This window comes from Palaemon carinicauda, chromosome 40 (genome assembly GCF_036898095.1).
Source record: "Palaemon carinicauda isolate YSFRI2023 chromosome 40, ASM3689809v2, whole genome shotgun sequence".
NCBI lineage: Eukaryota > Metazoa > Arthropoda > Malacostraca > Decapoda > Palaemonidae > Palaemon > Palaemon carinicauda.
The window spans coordinates 3,917,964-3,928,999 of NC_090764.1; the positions used below are offsets into that span (position 1 = coordinate 3,917,964).

At 33.4% G+C, this 11,036-nt stretch overlaps 1 protein-coding gene across 1 annotated transcript in view; it reads left to right on the plus strand.

The window, feature by feature from the left end:
* LOC137631659 (putative neural-cadherin 2) overlaps nt 1–10,768 on the plus strand; it is a 356,886-nt gene extending 346,118 nt beyond the window's left edge. The window contains exons 20-25 of the mRNA XM_068363529.1: nt 1–88; nt 2,216–2,405; nt 4,397–4,626; nt 6,488–6,706; nt 8,644–8,991; nt 10,216–10,768. The exon at nt 1–88 is cut by the window's left edge and continues 294 nt beyond it. Of these exons, the coding sequence (XP_068219630.1) occupies nt 1–88; nt 2,216–2,405; nt 4,397–4,626; nt 6,488–6,706; nt 8,644–8,991; nt 10,216–10,595 (1,455 nt within the window). The 3' untranslated portion in view covers nt 10,596–10,768. The remainder of the gene's footprint in view (nt 89–2,215; nt 2,406–4,396; nt 4,627–6,487; nt 6,707–8,643; nt 8,992–10,215) is intronic.
* The last annotated feature ends 268 nt before the right edge of the window (nt 10,769–11,036 follow it).

The window sequence follows — 11,036 nt, forward strand, 5'->3', positions numbered from 1 at the left end:
GTCGATAAACAGAATGGATTGACCGTGGGCGGGGTTCCCGAATACCAAGAGGCGGAACTCATTAACGTTCATAATGATGTTAGCGAGAGTGAGTATATACACTGTTAGTAAAAACCGTAATTTTAATCGGAAGTACTCCGTAGAAAATATACTGTTCTCAACCGTATTTCAGTAAAATACAGGCGACCGTAATTTTACCTTACTTTGTTATCATCTTTTACGGGTTGGTGGCCATTATATATAACCTTTTTTACGTAAATATATTCATTTTTAAAACTAAAAATCCTGTAAAAAATATACTGTTCTCAACCGTATTTCAGTAAAATACAGGCGACCGTAATTTTACCTTACTTTGTTATCATCTTTTACGGGTTGGTGACCGTAATATCACTTTTTTTTACGTAAATATATCCGTTTTTGAAACGGTAAAAATCCCGGAAAAAATATACTGTTCTCAACCGTATTTCAGTAAAATACAGGCGACCGTAATTTTACCTTACTTTTTTATTATCTTTTACGGGTTGGTGACCGTAGTATAACTCTTACGTTAATATACCCGTTTTTAAAACGTTAAAAATCCCGTAAAAATATATTGTTCTCAACCGTATTTCAGTAAAATACAGGGGACCGTAATTTTACCTTACTTTGTTATCATCTTTTACGGGTTGGTGACCGTAATATCACTCTTTTACGTAAATATATCCGTTTTTAAAACGGTAAAAATCCTGTAAAAAATATACTGTTCTCAACCGTATTTCAGTAAAAATACAGGGGACCGTAATTTTACCTTACTTTGTTATCATCTTTTACGGGTTGGTGACCGTAATATCACTCTTTTACGTAAATGTACTCGTTTTTAAAACGGTAAAAATCCTGTAAAAAATATACTGTTCTCAACCGTATTTCAGTAAAAATACAGGCGACCGTAATTTTACCTTACTTTGTTATCATCTTTTACGGGTTGGTGACAGTAATATCAATCTTTTACGTAAATATGTCCGTTTTTTAAAACGGTAAAAATCCTGTAAAAATATACTGTTCGCAACCGCATTTCAGTAAAATACAGGCGACCATAATTTTACCTTACTTTGTAATCATCTTTTACGGGTTGGTGACCGTAATATCAGTCTTTTACGTAAATATACTCGTTTTTTAAACAGTAAAACTCCTGGAATAAATGTTGCCACACATTTACCCTTTTTTTAATGTAAATTTTTAACAGTGTAGGGTATGTGAATTTTTTGTTATTGCAAGGTGCGAGACATTGCTATTCAAGTTATTCAACATCGTCAGATATATACTGTACAGTTAGCATCTTGTCTTATTCAGTATAATCCAGCTTTGTCATCTGATGTGAAAAATTATCGTGATAACTATTACCAAATATTTCATAGTATTTTTTTTTTACAATTATTATTTCAAAACGTAATTATTTCTTATATATATTAGTTGATCATGGTTACTATTTATCATTTGAAGTAACCTGTTGAAATAACGAGAATTTATTAATAAATGCGTTCACTCTGTCATATTCAGTTTAAATAAAGATATGACCTAATTTCTTGAGAGTCGAGATATATCCATATTCCATTACCATCTAAGGTGGTCTATTCCATTTTACTTTTTATAAATTAAACTTTACTGATAAAAGCATTCACTTTATCGTATTGTTCCCTAGTCTTGGGTAGTGCCATATCCTCTGTACCATGGTTTTCCACTGTCTTGAGTTAGAGTTTTCTTGCTTGAGGGTACACTCGGGCACACTATTCTATCTCATTTCTCTTCCTCTTGTTTTATTAAAGTTTTTACAGTTATATAGGAAGTATTTAGTGTTGTTACTGTTCATAAAATACTTTATTTTTCCTTTTTTTCCTTTCCTCACAGGGCTATTTTCCCTGTTGGGGCCCTTTGGACTTTTAGCATCCTGCTTTTCCAACTAGGGTTGCAGCTTAGCAATGAATAATAATAATGATAATAATAATAATTATTATTATTATAATAATAATAATCCTCATCATCATCATCATCATCATAATAATAATTATAATAATCATCACCATCATCATCATCATTATCATCATCATAATAATAATAATAATAATAATAATAATAATAATAATAATTCATTTCAAGTAAACATATGACCTCATTCCTAATTCGTGAGAGTACAGGTAAATCCATATTTACTCTTATAATATGATCTATTCTATTCCAGTTTGCATAGATGACCTCAGAGTCTCCGGGAAAGGTCTGCCCTTACCCCCAGGGGTCAATGGAACCACCTGGGGTCAAGTGACCACGTTCCAGAATATAGAAAGTAATTGCCCAAGTCGAGATCATTGCTCAAACACCAGCTGTCTGCCACCTTTGACATGTCACAATACTTGGAGACAAGCCAGCTGCAGGTAGGATTTTTTTTTTTTATAGCATATTATGATTGCACGCCATACTGAAACTTCATACATAACGTAACAACAACAACAACATCAAATACAGTCGTTTCTAGTCCACCATACTGAAAGCACATACATACATACAACAACAACAACAACAACAACAAGAAATATAGTCGTTTCTAGTCCACCATTCTGAAGGTACATACATAACACAACAACAAAAACAACAACAAATACAGTTGTGTCTAGTACACCATACTGAAGGTACATACAATAACACAACAACAACATATACAGTTGTTTCTAGTCCACCGTATTGAAACTACATACATAACACAACAACAACAACAACAACAGTCGTTTCTAGTCCATCAAACTGAAAGTACATACATACAACAACAACAACAACAACAACAACAAATACAGTCGTTTCTAGTCCACCATACTGAAACTACATACATAACACAACAACAACAACAAATACAGTCGTTTCTAGTCCACCATACTGAAAGTACATACATACAACAACAACAACAACAAGAACAACAACAAATACAGTCGTTTCTAGTCCACTATACGAAAATTACATACATAACACAACAACAACAACAGTCGTTTCTAGTCCACCATACTGAAGGTACACACATAACACAACAACAACAACAACAAATACAGTCGTTTCTAGTCCACCATACTGAAGGTACATACATAACACAACAACAACAACAAATACAGTCGTTTCTAGTCCACCATACTGAAGGTACATACATAACACAACAACAACAACAAATACAGTCATTTCTAGTCCACCATACTGAAACTACATACATAACACAACAACAACAACAACAAATACAGTCGTTTCTAGTCCACCATACTGAAACTACATACATAACACAACAACAACAACAACAAATACAGTCGTTTCTAGTCCACCATACTGAAAGTACATACATACAATAACAACAACAACAACAGCAGCAGCAACAACAACAACAACAACAGCAAATGCACCCGTTTCTAGTCTACCATACTGAAACTACATACATACACAACAACAACATCAACAACAATACGAACAACAACAACAAATGCAGCCGTTTCTAGTCCACTATATGGAAATTACATACATAACACAACAACAACAACAACAATAACAAATACAGCCGTTTCTAATCACTGCAGGGCAAAGGCCTCAGACATATCATTATTCGTGTTCTGGGGTTTAGCCATTTTCATCACCACGCTGGTCACTGCAGATTGGTGATGGTGGGAGATTTTTGTCTGATCGCTCACGGCAAATCAATCTAGTATGGGGGCCCTGACTAGTACAGCTTTGATGACCATGGCTACATACAAACCCTTTCACTAAACTACCTAATGATTGTGTATTAAAAAATTATAAAAACTTACAGTGTAATTTTGTTTTTATGTGGGAGAGTTTTGTCTGATTGCTCACGGCAAACCAACCTAGTATGGGTGGCCCTGACTAAATACAGCTTTAATGATCATAGCGATTCTCAAACCATTTCACCAGACTACCTACTATTTGTGTATTATTATATAAAAAAGAAATAATCTAAATTGGTTTTTATGTGTATAATGGTCTGAAATTTTATTGATTTAATTTTTTTATGTTTTATTATAAAAAAAAACATTTACAGTCTTACAAGTTATAATATATATATACATTATTGTATATTTACATGAATATTTTATGTATAAGTATATATATATATATATATATATATATATATATATATATATATATATATATATATATTTATTTATTTTAATGTTATTACTGTACTTAAAATATTCTGTTTTGATTGTTAATTAAGTTTCAGTATTTCCTTTCCTCATTGGGCTATTTTCCCTGTTGGAGCCCTTGGGCTTATAGCTTCTTGCTTTTCCTACTAGGGTTGTAGCTTGGATAATAATAATAATAATAATAATAATAATAATAATTTACAATTGCAATTTTTAATATACATTTCCAGCTGTGGCCCTGGCCGTCAACTCCTAGGCGGCACGTGTCAACTCATGAACGAGTGTGGCTATCAGCCGTGCCTGCACGGCGGTACGTGCCGCGACATGCATCCAGGTTACCAGTGCACGTGCCAGCCGTACCACCGAGGCGATAACTGCCAGTGGGTTCATTTGCCTCCTCCCAGTCATTCTGTGACACCAGTGGTCATTGCTGCCATAACTCTCTCCATTCTTCTATTTGGTGAGTTTTTTAGGAAATATTAATTTTAATGTTGTTATTGTTCTTAGAATATTGTATTTGTCCTGGTTTTCTTTCCTCACTGGATTATTTACCTTGTTGGAGCCCCAGGGCTTATAGCATTTTTGGTAGCTTATATAGGAAATATTCATTTCAATGTTGTCACCGTTCATAGAATATTCCATTTTTCCTTGTTTACTTTCCTCACTGGGCTATTTATTCAATTTTTCCTTGTTTACTTTCCTCACTGGGCTATTTTCCCTTTTGGAGCTCCTGGGCTTATAGCATTTTTGGTAGGTTATACAGGAAATATTTATTTTAATGTTATTACTGTTCTTAGAATATTTCATTTTTCTTTGTTTCCTTTCCTCACTGGGTTATTTTCCTTCTTGGAGTCCCTGGGCTTATAGCATTTTTTGGTGAGTTACAAGGGAAATATTTATTTAAATATTGTTACTGTTCTTTAAATATTTTATTTGTCCTTGTTTAGTTTCCTCACTGGGCTATTTTCCCTTTTGGAGCCGCTGAGCTTATAGCATTTTGTTAGGTTATACAGGAAATATTTATTTTAATGTCGTTACTATTCTTAGAATATTTTTTTTCCTTGTTTACTTTCCTCCCCGGGCTATTTTCCCTGTTAGAGCCCCTCACGGTCCAGATATATATAGACCTTGGAGCCCCTGGGCTTATAGCATTTTTCGTAGGTTATATAGGAAATATTTATTTAAATGATGTTACTGTTCTTAGAATATATATATATAGATATATATATATATATATATATATATATATATATATATATATATATATATATATATATATATATATTTATATATTTTTTGTTATTTTCTGAGACTCCCATTTCCTGCCACTGCCTAGAATATATAATATGAAACTACAAATTGAAGTACTTCCCAAAGTGTTCTACATTGTAAAAAATGTTTCCCATTTTATATAATGATATATCAACGTGAATTACGCTTGTATCCAATTTGAGAAGTACTTCAACAAAAGATTAATTAAACCAAAGAATATTATTCCCTCCTCTCTACATATTACAAAAGATCATTAATTATATAAACTAATATCAATGAGATATTATACATTACTGATATATAAAACCGTCTTCTATTACATTTAATCAAATATCCATTTTAATGTTACTGTTCATAAAATATTTTATTTTTCCTTGTTTCCTCTCCTCACTGGGCTATTTTCCCTGTTGGAGCCCCTGGGCTTAGAGCATCCTGCTTTTCCAACTAGGGTTGTAGCTTAGCAGATAATACATTATTGATATATCAAACCATGGCCTATGACATATAATCAAATATCCATTTTAATGTTGTTACTGTTCATAAAAGATTTTATTTTTCCTTGTTTCCTTTCCTCACTGGGCTATGTTCCCTGTTGGGGCCCCTGGGCTTATAGCAGCCTGCTTTTCCAACTAGGGTTGTAGCTTAGCAGATAATACATTACTGATATATCATACCATCTTCTATTACATCTAATCAAATATCCATTTTAACGTTGCTACTGTTCATAAATTTTATTTTTCCTTGTTTCCTTTCCTCACTGGGCTATTTTCCCTGTTTGACCCCTGGGCTTAAAGCATCCGGCTTTTCCAACTAGGGTTGTAGCTTAGCAGATAATACATTATTGATATATCAAACCATCTTCTATTACATCTAATCAAATATCCATTTTAATGTTGTTACTCTTCATAAATTTTAGTTTTCCTTGTTTCCTTTCCTCACTGGGCTATTTTCCCTGTTGGAGCCCCTGGGCTTATAGCATCCTACTTTTCCAACTAGGGTTGTAGCTTAGCAAGTAATAGTAATATCTCTTCCCCCAACAAACTCACCAGTCGTTATCGGAGTGGTGGTGACCTTGAGACTTCACAAGTCGCGAACTGGTCGCAACGGGGAACTGCGACCAGCTGGCGTAGAGGGCGCCAGCGAGGTCGGGGGAATAGCGACCGTCATTGAAACTCCGATTACGTCTCATGCGACCAAGAGGAAAGAAGAGCCCGTGCTTCTCGATGCTCTGAAACTGAAGGTCCAGGCTGAACAGCATAGCTTTGAAGGTAATGTGGTGGTTATCTGGGTTGAAAGGAAAAGAGAAATTTCATCTCTCTCTCTCTCTCTCTCTCTCTCTCTCTCTCTCTCTCTCTCTCTCTCTCTCTCTCTCTCTCTGTATATATTTATACAGTACTGTATATATGCTATATATATATATATATATATATATATATATATATATATATATATATATATATATATATATTTAGATATACATTTATATATACATTTATATATATATGTGTATATATATATATATATATATATATATATATATATATATATATAGTGGAATTCTTTCGGTATATATGTAAATAAATAAATATATATGTATATATATATATATATATATAGAGAGAGAGAGAGAGAGAGAGAGAGGGGAATAAATAGGTAAAACAGAGAGAGAGAGAGAGAGAGAGAGAGAGAGAGAGTAGGGTTTAAGAACAGCTTGAGACCACAAATATGCATGTAATATCCCAACTGACCTCCATACGCATATTGCCTTTAATCCTGAGCTATTCCCTCATATCCTTTCCTCACTGTGCTACTCTCCCTATTGGAGCCTTTGCGCATGTCCCATTCCGCTTTTCCAACCAGGGATGCAGCTTGGCTAGTAGTGATAATAATACGAAAAGCCTTTTGATTTTGTCAAAACTTCAGCAGTAATGAAAACCCTTGTAAGTCGAGGAATTGATAGATCTTGTACTAGAACACTTGAAATACAGCAATCATAAAAATAATATTTAGCAAGTGTTTGTATTCAAATTGTCTTCAATCCTGAGCAATTCCCTCATATCCTTTCCTCACTCGGCTACTTTCCCTGTTGGAGCCCTTGCGCATGTATTCAAATTGCCTTCAATCCTGAGCAATTCCCTCATATCCTTTCCTCACTCGGCTACTTTCCCTATTGGAGCCCTTGCGCATGTACCATTCTGCTTTTCCAACCAGGGATGCTTGCTGGCTAGTAATGATAATAATATGAGAAACCTTTTGATTCTGTCAAAACTTCAGCTGTAATGAAAGCACTTAAAAGACAAGGAATTGATAAATCTTGTACCAGAACACTTGAAGATATCTATACGGGACATACAGCAATCATAAAAATAATAATTAGCAAGTGTTTGTATTCAAATGGCCTTCAATCCTGAGAAATACCCTCATATCCTTTCCTCATTCGGCTACTTTCCCTGCTGGAGCCCTTGCGCATGTGCTATTTCGCTTTTCCAACCAGGGATGCTGCTTGGCTAGTAATGATGATAATATGAGAAACCTTTTGATTCTGTCAAAACTTCAGCTGTAATGAAAACACTTATAAGTCAAGGAATTGATAAATCTTGTACTAGAACACTTGAAGTACAGCAATCATAAAAATAATAATTAGCAAGTGTTGGTATTCAAATTGCCTTCAATCCTGAGCAATTCCCTCATATCCTTTCCTCACTCGGCTACTTTCCCTGCTGGAGCCCTTGAGCATGTACCATTCCGCTTTTCCGACCAGGGATGCTGCTTGGCTAGTAATGATAATAATATGAGAAATCTTTTGATTCTGTCAAAACTTCAGCTGTAATGAAAGCACTTAAAAGACAGGGAATTGATAAATCTTGTGTTAGAACACTTGAAATACAGCAATCATAAAAATAATAATTAGCAAGTGTTTGTATTCAAATTGCCTTCAATCATGAGCAATTCCCTCATATCCTTTCCTCACTCGGCTACTTTCCCTGCTGGAGCCCTTGCGCATGTACCATTCCGTTTTTCCAACCAGGGATGCTGCTTGGCTAATATGATAATATTACGAGAAACCTTTTGATTCTGTCAAAACTTCAGCTGTAATGAAAGCACTTAAAAGACAAGGAATAGAACACTTGAAGATACTTATATGGGAAGTACAACAATCATAAAGATAATAATAATACATGTAGGATCTCGTATATCCCTGCAGGTAAGATAAGCCCCAGCCTATCTTGCAAGGGAATCGGGTCCAAAGAGGGCTTCCATCACACGCCTTCCCTAAGGAGGTCAACTGTGGGACATGAAGCCTCTAAGGATATCGTTACCTCCAGCTTGAAATTACCTCCGCGGGTCACTTTATGTTCAGGCGACGATTCCAGCAAGGATAAGAGTCCAGCCGAGTCGCCTGGAACATCCCTCAGCAGCAGAGAACGGCCCCGGGTGGCCGTCGTTTGTGGCAATTTCAGTACCAATCCTCCACCGGCTCAAGATGATTTGAGGGCGTACGCTTACGAAGGAGATGGCTCGCCGTCTGGATCCTTAACTTCAGCAACTGTAGGTGAGGTTTTGATGTTTCTCAATATATTAATATATATATATATATATATATATATATATATATATATATATATATATATATATATATATATATATGTATATGTATATATATATATATATATATATATATATATATATATGTATGTATGTATGTATATATATTATTTTCATTTATGATAAATTGTTTCATATTTGTATTTCTTCATTATAGTGGCACTTTACTTTTTGGTCAAGAAATGCTGCTTACCCTTTTGATATTTTTTATTTTTGTTTATGATAAATTATTGAATATTTTTATTTTTTAATTAGTCTGGCACTTTACTGTTTAAAAAGAAAAATAAACACTTTACCGTTTTAATTTGTGATAGATTATTGAATATTTTACGCTTCATTAGTCAGACACTTTACCATTTAAAGATAAAAACCCTGTACCCTCTTATCTGCTCTTGATAAATAATATTTTACGTTATTTTCTAATTTCAATTATGTGTTAATCATATATATCTAGTGTTTACCAAAGTCATTAGTTTGAGCTGAGTACTTACATTTTAATGAGTAAACAAAAGTTCATAACACATAAATTATATTTTATATGATGTATGTATTTATCCCGTACCAAAATGTATCTTGAGTGAGGTCATACATTCTTTAGCTTCATTATTAAAGTTTGATTGTTATTATTATTATTATATAAATGGCGTTAAAATATCTGTAAAACTTGGTGGACTTATTACTAATATACAATTCTTTCCGTGTGCTGTAAAACTAGGTAATTAAGCTCATAATGTTTAAATGAAAATAATCTATCATTCTTATTACTAATATTAAAAGGTTTAAAAACCTTCAAGATATTTTCAATTGTTATTCGTAAGTAGAAAAGATTAAATCTCCGATATCAAATAAAATAATCCTTAAGTAAAAAAAAACTTACATGGTATTATACTCGTAATTGACCTTAATTTCGCTACTGATTCCCCTAAAAAAACAAAAAACAAAAACAAAATATATTCTTTAAGGTCTATGCTATTATAATTTACCTTTCTTTCGTAACTGATTTTCATAAAAATATATCAATATTTTTTTCAGGTCTCTGCTATTAGAGTTGACCTTTCTTTTGCTACTTTTTTTAACAAAAACAAAATCAAATTTCTTTCAGGTCTCTGCTATTATAATTGACCTTTCTTTCGCTATTTTTTCACAAAAACCAAAATCAAATTTCTTCCAGGTCTGCAAATGGAAATCCGAGAAGAAGACCCAAGACCCATACTAACAGAATACGATGAGGTGTATAACCTTCTAACGCAGCTCCCTGACGCCCCCAACAGACCAATAACTCCTTTATCAGCATCCCAAGACTGCTTATCGAAACAGGAGATAGGCTTCTCACCCCTGAAATCCCTCAGCGGTATGGTCTCCGACATGGAGCTCTCCTCGGGACAGCAGCGTCGTGGTTCAGAAATTATGAATGAATTCGCGAGAAGAAGTTCCAGTGACGTCACGAGGCGCTCCAGTGACGTCATGAGGTGCCCCAGTGACGTCACGCGGAGTTCCACTGACGTCACGAGGAGAAAATCCTCTCTCAAAGGGTTATCCACTCCGTGCTGACGCCTTTGGAGTGTATTTTGTACGACAGCTGAATGAAATACAGAGTATTAAAGTTTTATATACAGAAAAAAATACGCTAATTTTCTACAACTACGGTGTAAAAAGTACAAAAAAAAAAGAAGTTTAATTTATGTCTGTCAAAAATTTCACACCGGGAAACTGGTTGTGTATGGTTTTTCTATGATATATATATATATATATATATGTATATATATATATGTATATATACATATGTATATATATATATATATATATATATATATATATATATATATATATATATATATATATGTATATATATATATATATGTGTATATATATATATATATATATATATATATATATATATGTATATATATATATATATATATATATATATATGCGTACATGTATATCTATATAAATGCGTACGTATATATATATTTATATATATATATATAT